At 43.4% G+C, this 23,800-nt stretch overlaps 1 protein-coding gene across 2 annotated transcripts in view; it reads right to left on the reverse strand.

The window, feature by feature from the left end:
• TMEM65 (transmembrane protein 65) overlaps window positions 1-23,800 on the reverse strand; it is a 189,925-nt gene that overhangs the window by 80,692 nt on the left and 85,433 nt on the right. For both annotated transcript variants that reach the window (XM_077493305.1, XM_077493306.1), the window contains one exon: window positions 11,248-11,292. In XM_077493305.1, the coding sequence (XP_077349431.1) occupies window positions 11,248-11,292 (45 nt within the window). The remainder of the gene's footprint in view (window positions 1-11,247; window positions 11,293-23,800) is intronic.

A 23,800-nucleotide genomic window follows, 5' to 3' on the forward strand; every position in this document is an offset into this window, starting at 1 on the left:
GGAGGTTAAGGGGTAAATTTTAAGGGATATTATAGGACGACTTGGTGGTCTTTCCCTTTTTCTTGGCTCTTTTAATGCATAAATGAATAAAGTTCTTGATTGAAAAGGTTTACTAAAAAGAAGAGCTACAATGATGTGATGTTAAGACGAGGTAAATTATAATGAACGTTGAGTTGATTGACACCTCGCTGATAAATTCGCTGACGTAACAAAAAAAAAAAAAAAAAAAAAGAAAAAGAAAAAAGAAACCATTAGTGAGATGATCGGAGCTTTGTGACATGGTGCATTATCCTGCTGGAAGGAGCCATCAGAAGATGGGGACACTGTAGTCATAAAGGGATGGACATGGTCAGCAACAATACTCAGGAAGGCCGTGGTGTTTAAATGAAGCTCAGTTGGTACCAAGGAGCCCAAAGTGTGGCAAGAAAATATCCCCCCCCACACCATTACACCACCACCAGCCTGTACCGTTGATACAAGGCAGGATGGATCCATGCTTTCATGTTGTTTAGGCCAAATTCTGACCCGACCATCTGAATGTCGCAGCTGAAATAGAGACTCATCAGATCAGTCAAAGTTTTTCCAATCTTTTGTCCAATTTTGGTGAGCCTGTGTGAATTGTAGCCTCAGTTTCCTGTTCTCAGGAGTGGCACCCAGTGTGGTCGTCTGCTGCTGTAGCCCATCTGCTCCAAGGTTGGATGTGTTGTGCATTTAGAGATGGTATTCTGCATACCTTGGTTGTAACGAGTGGTTATTTGAGTTACCGTTGCCTTTCTATCATCTCAAACCATCTACCGTCTACCCATTTTCCTCAGACATCAACAAGGCATTTTCCTCTACACAACTGCCACTCGCTGGATATTTTCTCTTTTTCGGACCATTCTCTGTAAACCCGAGAGATGGTTGTGTTTGAAAATCCCAATAGATCAGCCGTTTTTGAAATACTCAGAGCAGCTGTCTGGCACCAACAACCATGCCACGTTCAAAGTCACTTAAAGTGGTTGTAAACCCTTACAACATACAAAAAATTCTCGTACAACAGAATTAAAAAAATCTGAAGTAATGTCATGTGTTGTAGTGCATTTGTATTGCATTTTCAAACAACAGCTGTACCGATTAAATGAAAATCGTACAATCCCGGCATCGTATGAAAAAAAATTCCATGCATGTCTAATAGAATAATATCGGATGAACTGTCCTGATCGGCTCTCGAAAGCTCTGTACTAACTATCCGATTATCGTATGATCAATTCGAAAGCGGCTTTTTTCATAGGATTTTCGAATTGTGTGTGCGGGGCTTTATGCCCTGTACACATGACCAGTTTACCTGTTGGAATAAACTCTGAAGGTTTTTCCGACAGAGTTCCAGAGTTCCAACGGAATTCTGCTGAGACTGTCTTGCGTACACACGATCACACCAAAGTCTGATCGTCTAGAATGCGGTGACGTACAACGCGTACGACGGGATTAGAAAAAGGAAGTTCAGTAGCCAATAGCTTCCGTCTCATACTTGCTTCAGAGCATGCGTCATTTTTGGTCCATCAGAACAGCATACAGACAAGCGGTTTTCCCGATAGGAATTGGTTCCATCAGAAAAATTTAGAACATGTTCTATTTCTAGGTCCGTCAGAATTTTCGAAAGAAAAAGTCAGATGAGGCATACGCACGATCGGAAAATAGGATGAAAAACTTCCGTCTGACTTTTTCTGTCGGACATTCCGCTAGTGTGTACGCGGCATTACCTGTAGCTACCCTGGATATCTCCTAAACCTGAACGGTTTAGATCTCCTCGGTATTTGCATGTGCCGACATCATTGGCACATGCGCACTGAAGCAAACTGAAGCAAGGGTACGTACGTGCCCTTGTTTCAGTTACACCGTGCCGTTACCAGTGTGCTATGCCATGCCGTCATCACGGCTCCAACCAATCACAGCACCGGAGCCTGCGACACCTGGAAGTAAGTCCAGGAGAGAGGTCGCCGGCCGGAGCAGTGAACGAGGACCGCTGTGGGGGGCTTTGATATAGGGCAAGTAATACATAATGAGCTAGTATGCTGTGCATACTAGATCATTACGCCTTTGTCTTGTAGGTTTTTATTTTTTTGCTCGGGTTTACAACCACTTTAAATCCCCTTTCTCTCCAATTCTGATGCTTCGTTTGAAGTTCAGCAAGATGTCTTCACCGCGTTTAGATACACTGAATTGCTGCCATGTGATTGGATGATTAGCAATTTGTGTTTCCAACAATTGAACAGGCGTACCTAATAAATTGGCCGGTGATCGTATATGATGTGTGTATTTAGCGGTTGGCCTTGAGTTCAGCTTTATCAGATCTGACATACAGACATTAGTAACTTGCTTTTAGAGTTATGGAACAGAAAAAGTAAACTGTTTAGCAATGAAATGATTTTTTCCTGTTTAGCGAATAGTGGGCGTTGTATAGGATAAGAGGGTAATCGTTCCGGTTTAATCAGATCACAGCCCGATTCTGCGTGCTCAGCCATCTTTAATCCCTTAGGACAGATAATCACCGTCCAAAAGTCCGGGAGCTTTTCAGAGTATACAGTCTGCTCAATCCCAACTTTACCCCGGCACCAATCCGGACAGCGCAATTTGTGGTGCGCTCAGCACCTCATCTCCGCAGACAATGACAATGTGGCCGACTGCTGGGCAACAATTTCATTTTAAACATTTGTGATACCCGAGGGCCATTGTTATGGATACAATCATTAGTATTTAAATCTCAAAGGTTGGAGTACACCTAGAAAACTAGAAAACTAATTCTGCTCTTGAATTTTACACACAGAAACTAAATGAAAATGCATGGAATCTAAATATCATGACATTTTCAATGAGGCGACCTTTAAAATGACAAACCTTCAATATTGCATATTAACTTTCAGACATAGTTTATCTTGTGCTGTAAGATTGCTTTTCTGAATGCAACATTCATTGTGCTGTTCAATTAATTGCTCCAAGATACATTTTATAGAGGAGCTTATTCACAATTCGCCTGTTCAATGTAACATGCATCTGTCAGATTCCAGCAGGAAGGTGGAAAGAGAAGATGAGCAAAGACAGAGAAGGCAGGAGCGTAGGGAGAACAGAAATGTGGAAAAGAAGAAATATGCAGCAGACAAACGAAAAAACAAAACAAAACAAAAACAGCAACGTGGAAAATGCAGAAATGTAGGGAAAGCAGAATCAAAAGAAAAGAAAGAGGAAATGTGGAAAGGGAAGGAGCATGGGGAAAGCAAAAAATGTGGAAAAAAGCAACAAAATGGGGAGAAGGCAGAAACACTGAAAAGGCAGGAGTGTGGGGAAGGAAGAGACATGAAAAGACAGAAACTTAGGAAAAACAGAAATGGGATGCAGACAGAAACAAAGGGAAAGCAGATATGTGGAAAAGGCTAAAAATAAATAAATAAATAAATAAATAAAAAAGCAGAAATGAGGAAAGGGCAGGACCGTGGAAAAGGCCGAAATGTGGCAAGGCGGCCGACGCGTGGAAAAGGCCAAAACGCGGGAAGGTCGCAGAAACACGGAAAAGGCAGAAACATTGGCGGGCACAAAATATGATGCAGACAGAAACTAAGGCAAAAGAACAAAATGTGGAAATGAAAGGAAAGCAGAAACGGGGAAAGGGCAGGAGTATGAGGATGGCAGAAACGTGGGAAGGAGGCAGAAAACGTGGGAAGGAGGCAGAAATGTAGGAAAAGGCAGAAACGTAGGAAAAGGCAGAAACTTAATTTTAATTAAACTACAAGGCCATTTTGGTCACAAGAGTGTGCAGCCAATTACTCTGTAAATATTTTATTAATCAATCATTTATTTTTATGTTAAGATTTAGTCACAATGAAAAGTTTTTTTTTGCAATAATATAGTTGTCCACAATGGAGTTTGCCTCATTAACCTGGAACCGCCAGATGCTTAAATGGAGGTAGTCCTGGTCAAAGGTGATAGCAGGTATGGTAAGTGATCAAAATATCGATCAAAAGAGGGGAGATTGTAAAGGAAATATATAAATTCTATATAAAATTGTATTCTATTTTGTATGTTTGTTTATGTATTGCTCACTGCACTCACCGTGCACACGGCACCAATAAAGTTTTCTTTACATGTTGGCATTCTTTTCAGTCCTGATTAGAATTAGCCTGCCTATGTTACACCCCTTGTTATAAAAGTACAATAGTTGTAATATGAATGTGATACCTACGTAATCGTGTATAAAAAAAATGTTAATTGCATCAAACAAAACATTTTTGAAAGACCATAACCACTAATTAATAGTTGAATAGGAGTTACCGATCTATACAATTTCCAGAACAGTAGGAAAGGGCAGAAATGTAGGAAAACCAGGACTATGAATCAGACAGAAATTTGGAAAAGGCAGAAACATTAGAAAAAAAGGTAGAATTTTGAAAAAAGCAGAAACATGGAGAAAGCAGAAATTTGGGCAAGGCAGAAACAAAGGGAAAGCAGAAACGTGGAAGCGGTAGAAGCGTGGAAGTGGCAAGACCATTGGTGAGAAAGAAACATGGAAAAGGCAGAAATTAACAAAAAAGCAGAAACACAGAAATCCCAGAAATGTGAAAAAGGCATAATTATACAGAAAGCAGAAATATGGAGAAGATTGAAATGATGGGAAAGTAGAAACGTGGGAAAAGCAGCAACATAGGGAAGGCAGAAAAGAATCATTACATTAACAGAGACGTGATCATTTTGGAAGTGTTGTGGCCTGCATCCTGTACCAGTAAAAAGCCAAAGCACGGCCAACCTCCCACACCTCCGGATTGTTTCAATGCACAGGAGGTAGGAAGCCACAGTGCCTAAAGTCGACTCGCTCGTTTTAAGTACTCCTTGTATAAGTCATTTAGAACGCTCTGTGTTTTGGAGGTCCTGGGTGCTCCACAACATCATTTATGGCATGTATAAGCATCTCTGGACCCCTGCATTGTGACACTTTAGCCAACTCCATTTTAGAAGTGTCAGAGTCACTTTAGTGGCAGATCCCACAAAGTGGATCACAAATTCCAAATTTTGTTTTCTCCGCTCAGCCAGAAAACGTGCCGAATTACTAGCTGGGCAGATCAGTTTATTGCTAAGCTCAGGTGTTGGTCCCTTTACTTTTTTTTTTTTATTATTGAATTTTAAATTCATACAAAATCTTCCATATCATTCCAAATACAAAAATAAAAAACCATTCAGAAAAAATACACACACATATACAAAATACAATATCCTTTAACATCACATCTTGAATGGCCCTATTTCTAAAGATTCATATAAATTTTTAAGTGAAGAGATGGAGGTACTGCAGCCTTTACTCCCCACCCCTGAGGAAAGAGAAAGGAAAGAAAAAAAAAGGGGGGGAGGAGCCTCACTTTCCATATGATTCGTATAGACCGGAGATTGTTTAAATTCTAACCATCCTTTCCAAATACTAGCAAATCTTACATCAGAATCATTTTGCAAGTGGATTACTTCCTCCATAAGCCTAGTCCTATCTATCTCCCTAAACCACTCCTTCATTGTCGGGGTCTTCTTAGACCCCCAATGTTTGGGGATTAATGCCTTTGCTACATTCAGCAAAAAAGGAATAATTGCTAATTCCATGTCGTATTTATTGCATGGAACAAACATAACCCAATTTAATTTCCACTGATTTCTTTTTATTAAGTCTATTATTTCCATCCAATATGATTGAATCAGGTTGCACTGTCACCATACATGAGTATGTGTCCCAGCCTCCCCACATTCCCTCCATAATAGAGGAGAAATGTGAGGGTTCATTTTATGTATTTTTGATGGCAAATAATACCATTTCACCAATTTATACTTCATTTATTTTGTTTGCGTGTCCACTGAAGTGGAATAGACATGGTCTAAAACCTTATTTTTCATTTCTTCAGGAGAGGTTTTGGGAGAGCATCCACAAAATGTTGGAGCTGTCTATATCTCCACACATCCCATGGGGTCGTACCATACCTCTCTCACAGCTCCATTAATGAGCACAAAGCGTTTCCCTTCGGGACATCCTTAAACCTCAGCTGGTCTGATAGGGTCCATTTTAGATATTGATTATTATCTTTCCCCGGCAGGAAAAAGTTATTACCTGTCAAGGGACTATTACACTGCCATGATATAAGTAATTTATCCCACTCTCTAAATGTCTCTATAGTAAATTGGTGCCATTTCTCCCGAAAGTCCCCTATATTGCTTTGGAATCCAAATAATTTGGCCCAAAGCCACATTACTCATGCTTTCCTCTAAGGACACCCATATTTAATACGGTGAGCCGTGGACCCAGTCCAAGATCCTCCATAGCACTGCCGCCTCATCATATTTTTGGAAATCTGGAAGGAGCACTCTTGGTCTACTCATTTCATAGGTCAGCCCTCAAAAATTCCACTCGCCTGCTCGCATTGTGCGAGTGGATTTTGAGGGCTGGTAAGAAGGGCTGCCTGGGATCGGGGGGCGAGTACAGCTGATCACAGAGAGGAAGAGAGGAGAGCCACTGCCTGGATAATCAGAGCGGGGATCACAGCTGTTTGTTCCCCCATCATGCGCCGTCACATAAGCCCCTCCTCTTTTTACAGGACTATGATAGACAGTTCATCCGTCCAATCCTAGGACAGGTGACATGTATCAAGTTCCCTGGACAAGGGGAGGGGCTTATGTGACGCCGTGTGTTGCGAGGGAACAACACACAGCTATTGAAATGAAAGCTGTGATGTTCCTTGCTCTGATCATCCAGCCGGCGGCTTTCCTCTCTCCCCCTCCACAGGTAGGCTGCATGGTGCGTAAACAGTGTTTTTGGAAGGATCATCATTTTAAATAACATTTATCCTACCAAACCATGATAATCTATGTACAGGGTATCCTTTCAAGTCTTGTTTAATTTTATTCAATAAAGAAACATAATTATCTTGGTATAAATCTATTGTTGATACTGCCAGGTATATTCTCAGATATCTTAATCACTTCTGTTTCCACACAATTGTAAAAAGAGCTCTGAGGAGCCTACCCTTATTTAATATCTCCGTTTTCTCCATGTTAATCCTTAAATTCGAAACAGCCCCATAGCTACTCAGTTCTCCCAAGATCTTTGGTAGTGTTCGTGAGGGATACTGCAGGATCTGAGTCCCTGGCGGTATAGTGTGTTACTGATGGTAGCCTTTGTTACGTTGGTCACAGCTCTCTGCAGGTCATTCACTAGGTCCCCCCGTGCGGTTATGGGATTTTTGCTAACCGTTCTTGTGATAATTTTGAGGGGTGAGGTCTTGCGTGGAGCTCCGGATCGAGGGAGATTATCAGTGGTCTTGTATGTCTTCCATTGTCTAATTATTGCTCCCATAGTTGATTTCTTCACACCAAGCTGCTTGCCTATTGCAGATTCAGTCTTCCCAGCCTGCTGCAGGTTTACAATTTTGTTTCTGGTGTCCTTCAACAGCTCTTTGGTCTTCACCATAGTGGAGTTTGGAGTGAGACTGTTTGAGGTTGTGGACAGGTGTCTTTGATACTGATAAAAAGTTCAAACAGGTGCTATTAATACCGGTAATGAGTGGAGGACAGAGGAGCGTCTTAAAGAAGAAGATACAGGTCTGCGAGAGGCAGAAATCTTGCTTGTTTGTAGGTGACCAAATACTTATTTTCCACCATAATTTGCAAATAAATTCTTTCAAAAATCAATGTGATTGTCTGGATTTGTTTCCACATTTTGTCTCTCATAGTTGAGGTATACCTATGATGACAATTACAGGCCTCTCTTATCTTTTTAAGTGGGAGAACTTGCATAATTGGTGGCTGACTAAATACTTTTTTGCCCCGCTATATAGCTTTAGTCTTTTGGCCAGTATCCTCGCGTGGATTTTCATATCTTCAATAATATGGGATATTGGCCTAAAGCTGGAGCAAAGTGTTGGATCCTTCCCTTCATTTAGCAAGAGTGTAATATAGGCCCCCATGGCTTCTTCACGCATCTTTAAGCCGCCCCATTAGCATTCATATATGAGTGTAAAAAAGGAGTCAGGATTCCCATAAACTTTTTAAAATATAGTGATGTATATCCTCCATATTCAAGCTTACTAAAACCGGAGCATGATCCAAGGGGGGGATTGACTTCACCTCTACCTTTAACAGACCCTTTAAGAGCTGATGATCTAGAAAAACTTAAATTTTTGAGTAGGAGGAATGAACTTGAGAATAATATGTGAAATCCCTCCCCTTAGGATGCATAATCCTCCATGCCTCTACTAAATGCTGCTGATACAGTTTTTGTTTGACAGCTTTAAGATTTTTCCCTTCTGAAAGTAGAGAGATAGGTAGAGTATCCAGAGTTGAATCAAGCACAAAATGAAAGTCTCCTGCCATAATAACTTTTCCCTCCTTAAAATCATTTAATTTACACAGTATCTTTCTCAAAAAAAGGCAAGGGTAAGTATTAGGGCAATAAATATTAACAAATGTATACTCATTATTAAACAGGGAACCCTTAATAAATAGATACCTTCCTTCAAAGTCAGACTCCATTGCTTTTAAAGTAAAGTAAATGGTGTATTCCTAAACCAATTGCCATTCCTTTAGATCTTTTATTGGGAGAATATCCGTGAAGCCAAACGGGGAAACCTTTTGAGCTCACTCCGACCTTGGAGGACCATTTAAGATGAGTCTCTTGTAAAAAGACAATATTTGATGACCAACTTTTCAGTTCCTGCATTATTTGGTGCCTTTTATTGGGGCTGTTTAAACCTCTCACATTATAGGTAACTAATTTTAAGGGCATCCTCTCTCAAATGTATGAAGCATAAGCTGAAGAAACCATTCAACCATAGGGGAAAGATCTAATTCTTCCACTTCCTTTACAGTGATCCATTTAACCAACAACAAAAAAACTTAACACAACCAACAACACAACCCTACACCACCTGTTTTACCCCATTCATACTTTTTTATACCAATCCCCCCCCCCCCCCACACTGAATCTCAATGATATGCCCCATCGGGCTGTTGCCCAGATTATGGGCATCCAGCACCAAAGGGCCTCCCCTGGGGGATTTGTATGCCCGCGTGAACCCCCCAGACCTCATTCCGCTTTGGAGAATGGTTCTAAGGGTGCAGGCAGGCATCTCCAATCCCCAGTGTACCCCCTGAGTGATTCTCACGCCCTAGCCGGCTCATATCCCCCTTACCATGTGTTTCACCACTTTACCATTGGTTCCTGTTTTAATTCTAATCTCAAAACTCTATACTTTATTCCATGCCTGATATTTTAGCTTTCCCCATTCTGTTTTTTTTTCCCAAGTTTGCCAAGTTGATCACTGGCATATCTAGTTTGCTGCAAAAGTCTTTCAAATCATCCGGAAAATCGCAGTGTAGCTGAAATTCCCTGAGTTTTCGCAATTAAACAGGCCACGAAACACCATCTATTGGAGATATTTTCCCCCTGTAACTGTTTTATCAGCGGTTTCAATGCCCTCTTACGGGCTTAAGTCTCTTGACAGGTCTGTAAAAATCAGTATTTTAGCTCCATTAAATTCAATCGGTGCAGCACTTCTCATGCCAAGTGAAACTTGTTGCTTAATTTCATAATCAGAGAATCTTGCTATTTGTCTTACGGTATCTGTTGGTGGCATAGTTATTTTTTGTATTCTGTGTACTCTTTCAAAGCGTATAGGAGATATTTCTTTTTTCAATATTTTATTAAACACCTCACGAACCTTACTCCCTAGATCAGAATTTTTCACGGACACTGGCAGGCCCTGAATTTTTAAGTTGTTACGTCTATTCCGGTTTTCTTAATCTTCGAGCCTATAACAGATATTCCTCATTTGCAGCCACTCCAATTCAGCTCTCTCCCGCAACTCCATGATGGCTTTTTTTTATGGACATCTAAATGAGCTTCAGATTCTTCTACTTTTTGTAGCACATTCTGTATATCAGTTCTTGTGGCATTCAGTTCTCCTTTAATCATGCATTCTAGATGGGGCATCATCTCTGCCATATGTTGCTTTGTGGGAAGTGCTTGTAGGCTATCCATTTCCTTCTACATTCTCTGTTTTTGATCTATTTGCGGTACTACCTCTTCACCGAGAACAGTTTTATTTGTCAGCCCCTCTACCATCGGGGTAGCTTCCTACATAATCTCAACTGTCTGTTCTTTGGACTGTTTTATCCTGTACCATATATGTCTTTATGGAGTTACAATTCCCGCTTTCAGCTTGAGTAGTTTTAACTCCTTTTCCCTCCATTATTCCCTGCTGTCGAATTTTTTTTACTCAATATATTCGCCACCCAAAATACAGTCCCCTACCAATCAAGTAAGCACTTGCATAAAAGGGAATCAGGCCCCAAGAGAAAACAAAAAAAATTCTAATATCTATGCAAATAGTAATGTAAGTGTTTAGTCACTTCCTGCAGAAGTATGCTAAAGCCCCATACATACTATAAGATTTTATGCTGATTTTTTTCCTTGCGATTTACCAAAGCCATATAATATGAGGTCAAACCTTAGGAGTTTCAATTTGTATGCAATCAGGCAAGCCCTTGCACTACATGGTTTTGGTAAATCTGAAGACAACAACAGCAGAAAATCTGATAGTGTGTATGGGGCTTTAGACTTATCGGCCCTTTTTCTACTGAAGCAAACTAATACCTTCCCAATGTATCAATTAGCATACCCTTATATTGGGGATGCAAATAGATCTTCATATAGATAAAAACATGCAGTCCTGTATGAAGGCAAGTATTCAGGAGAAAAAAAAAATAGCTAAGGACTTCTAGTAATGCTGCAGGGGAACAGAGATACCAAAGGGTAGATAAGTAGGTAATTCAGATCCCATACATTCAAAACTACTCCTCAACTTTATAAGACCACCTTAAAGACTATAAAACCAGATCAATATAGATAGATATATGTAGACAGAGAAATATATACAGGCACATTCAATCTGGTTAATCGGAAAGACCAAGTGGTTAAGTAAAATGGAAAAGAAATGAGGGAAAAAAAAAAGAGGGGGTGGGGGGGTAGGGGAAAGGCAAGCAGTCCGCCAATACAAAAACGTATAGCCTCAAGCAGGCTGACTGGTAGATCCACAAAGTGGATCACAAATTCCAATTTTGTTTTCTCCGCTCAGCCAGAAAATGTGCCAAATTACTAGCTGGGCAGATCAGTTTATTGCTATGCTCAGGTGTTGGTCCCTTTACTTTAATCAGTAGATATCATTCATCAATGTTTTGCAACCTTACCGCATTTCATCTGCTGGGAGGATGGTGGGGCAGCTTCTAGTTTTTCTGCAAGAGAAAACAGAACAGGATATGATTTACAATGAAGGCGGCATACATAATGAAACATATTGCAATAAACAATGATGCGCTGGCAGGAGCTGGCACATTAATTATAAGGTTGTCTGCCAGTGTGTAGACACGGCCCATGGGTAGAGGTCCCGATGTGCCTCATGGGGTTATTATAAGCAAATCTTTCAGTATCCACTTTACTGTACCAAGACTAAAAACATTCATGTTCTATGCCACCAGCTTCTGCTTAAAAGGATTCGATACTGAACTTCAGCCCCTTACTGACTAGGACAAGACGCTCTCTAGAATCATGGCAACATCTTAAACTATCATGGTTCGGTCGAATAAGTCCTCAAGATGGACACGCTCCCCAAATTATTATATCTATTTCAAGCCCTCCCAATTACCCTCCCCAGTGCCTTTTTCCACACTCCCCTCCCTAGCGATCAAATTCTTTAGGCAACACCACCCCTCCAGACCTAAACAAACAAAAAGACCTAAAAGACCATCCAATCAATAGACGTTCGCCCATGTGCCCCCTGGGGTGCGCATTGGACGCAATCTGTGACTGCTGTGCCGATTAATCACAGACAGCAGTAAAGGGCCAAACACTGCAGCCCTTTACTATGTGATTAGTGGTGCACCGAAATGAAAATTTTGGTCCCGACACGGAGAAATGAGGATGCACTTAGCCAAAACCGGAACTAACGTTTTTTTAAAAACCACATTTTTTTTTTATACACAATTGTATTATATTCGACTTTTTAATTAATATCATGACTTTGAATGAATATGAATTTACTGTCGGCCATTAGCTTTTTGAAGTGGTGTTAAAAATTCTGCTTGCTGCATTTTTGGTGCATATTTGGCAAACCGCACCAAAAATGCACCTCCCCATTGAAATGTGTTGAAAACACAGCAAGAACACATAAAAAATGCACCCGTATTGCGATTTTTATGTATTTTTTGAGTTACATGACCAATGAAAAAAAAAAACACCATAAGCAAGGTAAAATCGTGGCAAAACTGCTGCAAAATTGTGGGCGTTTTCGGCAGCCATTAACTGCACTTTTTTCTTTTGTCACAATGTGAAAACCCTACTTTGAGCCAATAATTTTGGGCAGATGAAATTTTTCTGCATCACTACATGATCAGCTGTGTCCAATCACAAATGGTTGCACACGAACAGACTTGACAGTTATCGGTAGTCCTTTCCTTACATGCTGTCTCTGTGTGAGGAAAGGAGAGCCGATAATCAGCAAGGCTGACAGGGCACATTGAGTACATTGTTTATACTGATAACTACAGCCCTGATTATCAGTCCAGCTTCATCAATGCCAATCAATGCCCATCAGTGTAGGTTATCAGTGAAGCTTGTCAGTGCCCACCAATGCTGCCTCATTGGTGCCCATCAGTGCAGGTTATCAGTAAAGTTTGTCAGTGCCCATCAGTGCTGCCTCATCATGACAGTCATCAGTGAAGCTGGTCAGTGCCCACCAGTGCTGCCTCATCTGTTCCCATCAGTGTATGTTATCAGTGAAGCTTGTCAGTGCAAATCAGTGCTGCCTCTTCGGTGCCCATCAGTGCAGGTTATCAGTAAAGCTGGTCAGTGCCCATCAGTGCTGCCTCATCGGTGCCCATCAGTGCAGGTTATCAGTGCAAATCAGTGTTACCTCATTGGTGCCCATCAGTGCAGGTTATCAGTAAAGCTGGTCAGTGCCCATCAGTGCTGCCTCATCAGTGCCCATCAGTACAGGTTATCAGTAAAGCTTGTCAGTGCCTATCAGTGCTGCCTCATTGCCTCATCGGTGCCAGTTAATAGTGAAGCTGGTCAGTGCCCATCAGTGCAGGTTATCAGTGAAGCTTGTCAGTGCCCATCAGTGCTGCCTCATCCCTGCACATCAGTGCAGCTTATCAGTAAAGCTTGAATGAATAAATTAAATACTTGTATAGCGCACAATGTGAACTGAATCGCCTCTAGGCACTGTGACGAGCTTTGATCATCTACTAAAAGAGAAGGGCTTGAGTTTTTTCCTAAAAGCCAGGTGATTTTCTTCCAGGCAGATGTTGATTGGTAGAGCATTCCATAGCCGAGGCCCTTGGACAGCGAATCTCCGATCCCCCTTGGATTTATACTGGGCTTTGGGCACGAGGAGGAGGTTTTTGTTGCCAGTGCCCATCAGTGCTGCCTCATAGGTGCCAGTTATCAGTGAAGCTTGTCAATGCCCATCAGTTCTGCCTCATCCACGCCAATCAGTGCAGGTTATCTGTGAAGCTGGTCAGTGCCCATCAGTGTTACCTAGTTGGTGCCCATCAGTGCAGCCCCATCAGTGCAGGCTATCAGTGAATCAGTGCAGCCCCAGTGAGTGTCATCAGTGAAGCTTGTCAGTGCCCATCAGTGCTGTCCCGTTGGTGCCCATCAGTGCAGGTTATCAGTGAAGTTTTTCAGTGCCCATCAGTGCTGCCTCAAAAGTGCCTCCTCATCAATGCCCATCAGTGCACATCAGTGAAGAAAAATTACTTATTTATATTTTATAACAAACTAAGAAAAGCCTTTTTTTTTTTTTTTAAAGAAAACGTTCAGTCTTTTTTGGGTTGTTCAGCAAAAAATAAAAAATCCCAGTAGTAAAGTAAACTCTATCTCAACAAATGATAGAAATTCCATATGGATACAGTGTTGCATGACCGTGCAATTGTCAAAGTGTGAGCGCTGAAAGCAGAAGTTTTGCCTGGGCAGGAAGGGGGTGAAAGTGGCCGGTATTGAAGCGGGTAAATGTTTGTTTCTGGGTTCAGATACACTGTACGCTCCCCACTAGGAGATGCTGAGCTGGAAGGCGATTGGTTTTTAATGAAAGGAACCATAAAATAAATCAAAGACTGAAAACTTCAAATGAAATACACAGAGATGTTTACAGTATGTAGCCTTAGACTATCATTCACACGGCACAGCAGGGGTTGATGGATCCAAATAATATGTGAAATACATTACAATTGGGAAAGTAAATCGGCTTCCGCTGAATGGCTGAATTCCTTTGATGTGTAACTTTAACCTACAAAGTCTAAAATGCTGACGGATCTGGAAAAAGCTTGTGATCCGGATACTGTACATCGTATAAGAAGACTGCAATTCTCTGCAGGATGCTGCTGAAAAATACAGAACTATATATATTATTATAGTATAAAGTTACAAGAGCATTTCCTGCATCAGCAAAATGTCTTGGACACAATCGTATCTTTTATAATAGTTCTCCTTAAAGTGGACCTCCACCCCCAAAAACAAATGATATGTATCTGCCCCCCGCCCCCATTCATCTCACACAATCGGAGACATACACTCACCGGGCATTTATTAGGTACACCTGTTCAATTGCTTGGTAACACAAATTGATAATCAGCCAATCACATGGCAGCAACTCAATGCATTTAGGCATCTAGATGTGGTGAAGACGACTTGCAGAACTTCAAACCCAGCATCAGAATGGGGAAAGAAAGGGGATTTAAGTGACTTTGAACGTGGCATGGTTGTTGGTGCTGGACGGGCTGGTGAGTATTTCGCAAACTTCTGATCTGGGATTTTCACACACAACCATCTCTCGGGTTTACAGAGAATGGTCCAAAAAAGAGAAAATATACAGCGAGTGGCAGCTCTGTAGATGAAAATGCCTTGTTGATGTCAGAGGAGAATGGGCAGACTGGTTCCAGATGATAGAAAAGTAACAGTAACTCAAATAACCACTCGTTACAACCAAGGTATGCAGAATACCATCTCTGAACGCACAAAACATCAAAACTTGAAGCAGATGGGCTACAGCATCAGAAGACCACACCGGGTGCCACTCCTGCCAGCTAAAAACAGGAAACTGAGGCTACAATTGGCACAGGCACACCAAAATTAGACAACAGAAGATTGGAAAAAAAACGTTGCCTGGTCTGACGAGTCTCAATTTCAGCTGCAACATTCAGATGGTAGGCTCAGTCCCATCTCCCCGCTCTCAACTCATTGGCTGACTGGCTGTGATTGACAGCAGCAGGAGCCAATGGCTCTCAAAGCTGTGAGAGCCAATGAGGAGAAAGAGACCTGGGGGAACCGTGGCTCTCATGTACATCGCTGGATGGAGATGAGGCTCAGGTAAGTATAAAGGGGGGCTGTGGGGGGAAGAAACAAAAAACATTTAAAAATATGATGACGTCCATTGGACAGAACGCATAGGGCAGAACCTAACGACACCCAATTCAGGAAACATATAAGCACTGGAACTTGGTCTCAAATCTTTCCCTAACAAACAGGAGAGGTCCCGAGTGTGACGGGGAGGACTGTGTGATGCAGCACGAGTGGCTGAGTTGGATCACTTCTATTCTGTAACTGTAATTTTATGCATAGTTTTAATAAACGTAAGAATTTTACACTATATATGGCATCTTTTTCTCTCCGAGTCTGGGCTGGAAATGAGGGGTTCTATGAGTGCTATCTGCTGATCTGGGTCCTTTCTCCTAAAGGTGTAAAACATTTATAACCTATTGAAAAAAATAACTATATTGTCAAAAGTATTGTGATGTCTGCCTTTACACGCACATGAACTTTAATGGCATCCCAGGTCTTTGTCCGTAGGGTTCAATATTGAGTTGGCCCACCCTTTGCAGCTATAACAGCTTCAACTCTTCTGGCAAGGCTGCCCACAAGGTTTAGGAGTGTGTCTATGGCAGGGCTCTCAAACTGGTGGCCCTCCAGCTGTTGCAGAACTATAAGTCCCAGCATGCAATTGCCTGAGGGAGTCATGCTTGTTACTGTTCAGCCTTGCAATGGCTCATGGGACTTGTAGTTTTGCAATAGCTGGAGGGCCGCTAGTTTGAGACACCTGATCTATGGGAATGTTTGACCATTCTTCCAGAAGCGCATTTTTGAGGTCAGGCACTGATGTGGATGAAAAGGCCTGGCTCGCAGTCTCCACTCGAATTCATCTCAAAGGTGTTTTATCGGGTGGAGGTCAGAACTGTGCAGGACAGTCAAGTTCCTCCACCCCAAACTCGCTCATCCATGTCTTTATGGACCTTGCTTTGTGCACTGGTGCGCAGTCATGTTGGAACAGGAAGGGACCACCCCCAAACTGTTCCCACGAAGTTGGGAGCATGAAATTGTCCAAAATGTCTTGGTATGCTGACGCCTTAAGAGTTCCCTTCACTGAACTAAGGGGCCAAGCTCAACCCCTGAAAAACAACCCCACACTATAATCCCCCCTCCACCAAATGATTTGCACCCCCCATTCACACAGCACACAGGAACAGAGCTAAGGCTGTATATCAACTGAAGGGCCCTCCCGTCACCATTTTTCTCTTGGTGTCAGAAAAACTTGTCGGAAGTGACTAATGCAAAGGAACAAAGCAACAGACAAAAGTGACATGTAATGTTCTTAATTGAGACAAGTACACACTATAGAGGGAATTGCTTTGTTCATATTTCAAGTCCGAGATTCACAGCCACTTTAACACTAATAAGTTTCCCATCTTCAGTGGACAGAGTGACCTGAGGATTAGGAAAAGGAGACAATTCTAACAGTCTAATGCCACGTACACACCACAGGACTTTTTGACAGCAAAGGTCCGACAGAACGAGTCCGTCGGACAATTCGATCTTGTGTAGGCTCCATCGGACCTTTGCTTGCCAAAAATCCGGCGGACTTTAGAAATAGAACGTTTTAAATTTTTCCACCGGAACTCCGCCGGACCGAGAAATCCATTTGTGTGTATGCTATTCCGACGGACAAAAACCAATGCTAGCGCAGCTATTGGCTACTGGCTATGAACTTCCTTATTCTAGTCCAGTCGTACGTCTTCACGTTCAAATCCGTCGGACTTTGGTGTGATTGTGTGTGGCCAAGTCTGATCATTCGGAAAGTCCACCGAAACTCCGTCGGAAAGACCGCCGGACCTAGTCCCTCGAAAAGCCCGGTCGTGTGTACACGGCATAAGCCCTTGTACACACGGTCGGACATTCAGATGGAATGTGTCTGATCGGACCGTGTTGTCGGATAATCCGACTGTGTGTGGGCTCCATCAGACTGTTTCCGTCGGAATATCCTACGGACAAAGTTTTAGAGCTGGGCTATAAAACTTTCAGACAACATGATCCGATTGGACTTTGTCCGATTGTGTGTAGAGAATTCCGATCGGACAAAGTGCCACGCATGCTCAGATCAAATTCCTAGACCAAAGCTATTGGCTACTAGCCTGAACGTAGTCCCGTCGTAACGAAATAACGTCATCACGTTCTATACGATCGGATTTTCCGACAACTTTGTCCGACTGTGTGTATGCAACACAAGTTTCGGACAAAATCCGATGGATTTATTGTTGGAATGTCCGACTGTGTGTACAAAGGCTAAGAAACTAAATCCACTGCAAACTTTATAATTAGTTCAATTAGAACTGTGCTAGACCCAAACAACTGAAGACTGCAATTCCGAGAAGACATGAAAAACCTCTATATAGCTTCTCAGTACCAGTATTTCCCCATTCTAAGATCTCTCTGGTGATCATCATCCGCACAGCTGGCACACAAGTAAGCAGAGGTTGCCGGGTTATAGTCAAACAAAATCCTAATAGAACCATACAGCTAGATTTTGGCACTGCAGAGCGATGCTCATTATTTGGAATGCGAGAAAAGAAGAGGATAATGACTTTGGGAGTGAATATCATTTACAACTGTGCAGACTCTTCTACTCTACCGTACACTTCCCACAGAGGAGGAGATGACTGTGATTTACATGGTAAAGCCAGCCAAATGTGGACAGGTGTCTGTGCCATGGAAACCTTGGCCAGGACACCCACCCTTGTATAGTCGGGACCATCTGCTCTTCTGCACTAGGTAAGCTACTTGGCAGAAAAACCTAGCCTAACGAAAGTGAAAGAAAAGCGCCTGGGTACTTGGGAAAGGAACATTTTAATGAGCATTTATGGCCTCAAGCTGGAAATGAGAGAGTAGAAAAAACAGAGGAATGAAGAAATCAGGGCAACATACAAAGAAAATGAATGCTGCCATCAGATTAGCAAACCTGGGGCTCCATGAAAAGTTAATTGCTTGGCTGTTATCTGAAACCCACTGGACTGTCACAGATACAAAACAAGTACATCAAGTTTTTATGGTTGTCTGCATCCCCTATTGGTTGGATTCACCTCTCGGTTTTTCCAGGTGACAATTGTCAAAAGGACAGAAAGTGATACACAACTGAAAATGTTATAGTCATCACTGAACAGTAGGTGAAGGGAGAACTTCTAATGGGGACACCCCCATTTCGGCAACTAGACATAGCCAACAAAATTAAAAGAAACTTTTTTTTAAAGCGGGGTTCCACCCTAAAGTGGAACTTCCCCTGATCGGAACCCTCCCCCCCTCCGGTGTCACAACTGGCACCTTTCAGGGGGGAGGGGGGTGGAGATACCTGTCAAAGACAGGTATTTACACCTACTTCCGGGCATAGACTCCCGTGGGAGTCTATGTCATTTCCTGTCCTGCCGCGCTGTCTGCTGGGACACACACGGGTCCCAAAGACAGCGCAGACAATTCCTATTGCACTGCGCGACACGCACATGCGCAGTAGGGAACCGGGAAGTGAAGCCGATTCGCTTCACTTCCTTATTCCCTCACCTAGAATGGTGGCGGCGGCAGCCTCGGCATCGCTGGACCCCGGGACAGGTGAGTGTCGATTTATTAAAAGTCAGCAGCTGTAGTATTTATAGCTGCTGGCTTTTAATATTTTTTTTGTAGGTGGAATCCCTCTTTAAGCAACCCATGGGTTCAAAAAGGCCAAAAGGGGGACGTGACCAAGAGCAGCATGTGAGAGAACGTGTCTCACAGACCTTCTGTCCTAGATCCTGCTTTGATCCTGTTCCCAGCCTGTGAAACCTGGCCCTCAACCCCGCCAGACCTACCTCTGACACTCCCGGTTCTGCCACCGGACAATTTGGACGTCATGCAGACCCGCAAACAGACGGAGACTGGGGGACCGTCTGAATTCCAACATGGCGCTGCGGCCTCCCTCTCCAGGTGCTCACGTGGAGATGACAAGCCGAAGGATGCAGGTAAGCCTCCTAAAACTCCCAAGCCAAACGGGAAGGACCCCGCCCCCCCCCCCCCCCCGGACATGTCATATTACACACAAAAACTTTCTAGACTTATGGGACAGAGAGGGGAGCAAGATATGGAGGCCACCCCTGCTACATTACATGCATCACTGGTGGGAGAGCAGCTCTCACAGACCCCCTCTGCCACTAGTGATTCAGCTCTCCCCGTGATTGAGGAGGTGGACAGGGGAGATGAGGAGACCGCACAACCCACCCTGGCAGACATTCTCAAAGCGGTACATACTTGCACAGCTTCTGTGCATACTCTTCAAGAGCAGTTTTGGCAGTATGAAGGAGGAACTGGGCTTTATCCGTCATGACATACAGACGGTTAGAGAGCACCACTGCTGCAGAGGATCGCACTAGCGACATAGACAAAATGGCCTCCCTCAGACACTCAGATCACAGCGAGACTTGCTAGGGCTAACAAGCTCAAGTCAGATGATATCAAGAACCATCTGAGGAGGAGCAATGTATGCATAGTGGGGCTCCCAGAAAAGACTTAGAGCAGGGACCCCACAGAATTTGTGGAAAAATGGCTGCTCGAGGTCTTTAGGAGGAAGGTGTTCACCTCATTGTACTTGGTGCAGCAGGCGCACAGAGTGCCACCGAGGCCTCTCCCACCAGGCCATCCGCCTCGTACCTTCCTAGCCAGGCTCATTTACTATAAAGACAAGGAAATTTTACTTCACCAAGCAAGGGACCGGCACAACATACAGTTTAACAGTGCATGCATTTCTTTCTACCCTGACTACTCTGTGGAAGTACAGCGCCGCAGAGCAAGATTTGCAGATGTTAAAAAGAGGCGTCAACAACTCCAAGCTCCATATGCCATGCTGTTCCTAGCATGACTCTGCATTACGGTCAGAGGCCAAGCACACGTATCTGCATAGATTGATGCCAACAAAAACGTTATTCGCCAGACCAGGAGGGCTGTAGCGGAGGGAGACTGACATTGTGTTCCACTGTTCCCGGAAGTGGGGTGAGCAAAGAGAAGGCTACCTTTACCCTGTTTTTCTTCAGAACACCAGCAGTTTGGTTGGGAGACAAAACGTTTTCCTCCCCTCGGCGATGTGAGCAATGTGAATTTTACAAAATCCATACGTTTAACAGGAAAGAGCTAATTGATTCCCTTTGAGTTTTGCCAATTAGGCTGCTTGAAGCAACCCTATGTTCCTGATCTTGTTTACTTTCAGTTATCGACCGACCGATTGAGTCGGAAATCGCTGGCTAGCAAATGTTTCTTCAGTCACACGATGGTGACTACTGTTCTTATTTCAGTATTTTTCTTCACAGTTCTACCAAGCTGCTATGATTCCAGAACTTTTGACCTCACTTCCAGCCACTGCATATTCACTGTAGAATTGCCCCTTGACACTTACACAATGCCCAGTGACCAACAAGCTGTTGTACACCCAGGTATATTATGCTCGGCTGAGCAGGAACATGCATTATCAGGGCACGGAAGGCCTGGGGTGCCTTTTACCCCATCACAAATACTTTATTGCTTCTAGAGGAACACTGTCCCTTGCATTGTTCTGGAATATTAGGGGTCTCCAGGACCCATTCAAACGTACCATGGTGTCCATCGTCCTCAGAAAGCAGTCACTGGCAATTTACAGGAGGTTCCCGAGTTACGAACCTCCTACTTACGAACGGCGGTAGGCACATCGGAAAATGACGTTTGTGCATGCGCAGCTACTTGACAGAACATCGGAAAACAGTCTCTGCCGTTCTGCCCATGCACTTCCAAACAAATCCGACTTAAGAACAAACCAGCAGTCCCTAACCCATTCTTAACTCGGGGACTGCCTGTATGCCCTTCAGGAAACCCATTTGGTTCCAGAGACGGTATCTTGTGTTAACTTTTCATGGGTTGGATGGGTGTACCATTTCACGCACACCTCCTACTCAAGGAGGGTGAGTGTACTGGTGCACCGATCGGTGGATTTTCAAGTATATGACAAACTGATTGATTCAGAGGGGAGGTATGTGATCCTGCTATGTAAAAGTGCACCAATTGAAATGCATTCTTGCTGCTCTATATGTGCCACCTCCTTTTAACTCAGAGGTATTAATAACCCTCCTGGCATTTCAGTTAGGCAACCCTGACCTACCTCTAACTGTTGTGAGTGACCTTAATTTAAATAAGAACCCTGTCCTGGACAAACACCTCCCTCCGGCAAATGACCGCAAAATTGCCCGAACGGCATTGCGAGAATTCACAGAGGAGGTGGGATGGATAGACCCTTGGTGAGGCCGCAACCCACAGCAGAAGCAATTCTCCTGCTTCTCTAAGATGCATCACTCCCTATCTAGGATTGATCTCTGCTTATGCACACCCCAAACGTCCTGCTTCTTACATGACATTGCATCTCTAGTCAGGGGTATCTCAGATCACTCTCCCCTGATGGTTTATCTGATTTCTGAACCTGACACGACCCTACCGAGGGCCCCATGGAAACTCAATGGCTTTTGGTTAAACCCATTTCCCTCCCACGATGGCATAAATGATGCAGTTGCAGAGTTTTGGCTACATCATGTGGTTCACCCCAATCCGAATGGAACTTGGGATGCGTTTAAAGCATTCTTGAGAGATATCCTTATCACTGAAGTTACCGGTATTAAAAATCTAAAACAAGTCCACAGAAGGAGCAGGCTGAGTGGTTGGTGAGCCAGCTTGAGAGACGGTTTATTGATAGCCCCATTGACTAATAGGAAGGCATGGTTGGCCACTCAAATTATGCAGGAGCTGGTGGAGTATTTTTCAGATCTCTACTAGTTTTGTAAGCCTACATACAAGCCATTGAGTTGCCCTGCCTCTCTGCATCCCAAAGAGCACTTCTGGATGCCCCCATTAAAATGGAGGAATTGCAGGAGGCGATTAGCCGCTCCTCTAATTCCAAGGCCCTGAGGGGGCGATGGCCTCTCAATGGAAATGTATAAGCAATATGGGGGTCCCATTCTACCTCATCTACTTAGAGTACTTAATTCAGCCAGGGACTGTCAGTGTCTGCCAGTATCCATGACTAGAGCCAATACTGTGCTTATACTGAAACGGGGTAAGGACCCGCCGGACCTGGGTTTGTATAGACCAATATCTCTATTACAGAGTGATATTAAAATCCTAGCCAAGGTCCTTGCCTTGAGACTCAATAATGTTATCTCCTCTATCATTCACCCAGACCAGTCTGGGTTCATCCCTCCAAAATAAACTGCTATAAATCTCTGCAGCCTTTTTCTTAACTTGCAACCCCAGCTGGACAATGTGGGTGACAGGGCACTGTTGTCACCCATGTCCTGGGTCTGGCTGCTGTATAACTCCCCACAGGCAGTTATAAGAGAGGGGGCCACACCTCCTTAGCTTTCCATCTCCATAGGGGGTACCCGACATGGCTGTCCTTTGTCCCCATTACTGTTTGCCGTCCTGATTGAACCCATGGCAGCCTTGATCAGATCGAATCCATCTATCAGTGGTTTCAAATATAGGAAGGCTTCACCAAAAATGCATGCTCTATGCCAACGACACTATGTTACTCCTGGGGGACACTACTGTCTCCCTGAGGACAGTGATGTCGGTCATAGAGAAATTTGGTGTGTACTCCAGCTGGGTGATTAACCGGACCAAATCCTCATTAATGCTAAAATATACAGGACCTGATAGCCAGGGTACCACATTACACAATGTGACAGTGACCTCAAGCTTTAAATATCTGGGAGTATGTGTTACCCCTGAGACACGAGATTATGTTTCCCTCAATTTGTCACCCCTGCTAGGTTGCATTCGAGATAGAATTAAAGTATGGTCGAGATTAAAAATGTCCTTGGCAGGTAAAGTAAACCTTATAAAAATGATTTTTATTCCGCAACTTCTCTATATTTTACATAATACACCAATGATGGTCCCCCTTAAAATATTTTGTATTATCAATTCCATCTTCAGGTCCTTCCTATGGCATGACAAACCCACAAGAGTTAAGCTGGAACAATTGCAGAAATCCAAAGACGCAGGAGGCCTGGCCTTACCTAATTTGTGGATCTACTACTTAGCAGCCCAACTACAGCATATTGCTCGGACCTTGTCTCAGCAGCAAAAGAAGGTGGGGGTAAACTCTGAAACAGACCCCATAAAGGCCCTTATGTGCCAAGTAACAGGGGTTAATGACGTAGTGGAGGGATTAGAGGCCCTGGTCTATGCGAAATCTAATAAGAGGTTCCCCACATTTGCCCTGATCCAAAAGGTATGGAAAAAGGCCAAAGGCCATTGAAGGCTTTACTAGATACAGTCCGATTTGGGACAATGGATACTATCTGGAACTGCAATCCTTGATGTGTGGGGCTTGGTTGGAGGAAACAGGGAATCATGCACCTGAAGCACATTTTAACA

The sequence above is a fragment of the Lithobates pipiens genome, unplaced genomic scaffold, assembly GCF_037356315.1.
Source record: "Lithobates pipiens isolate NorthernLeopardFrog02 unplaced genomic scaffold, aLitPip1_a1.2 Scaffold_19, whole genome shotgun sequence".
NCBI lineage: Eukaryota > Metazoa > Chordata > Amphibia > Anura > Ranidae > Lithobates > Lithobates pipiens.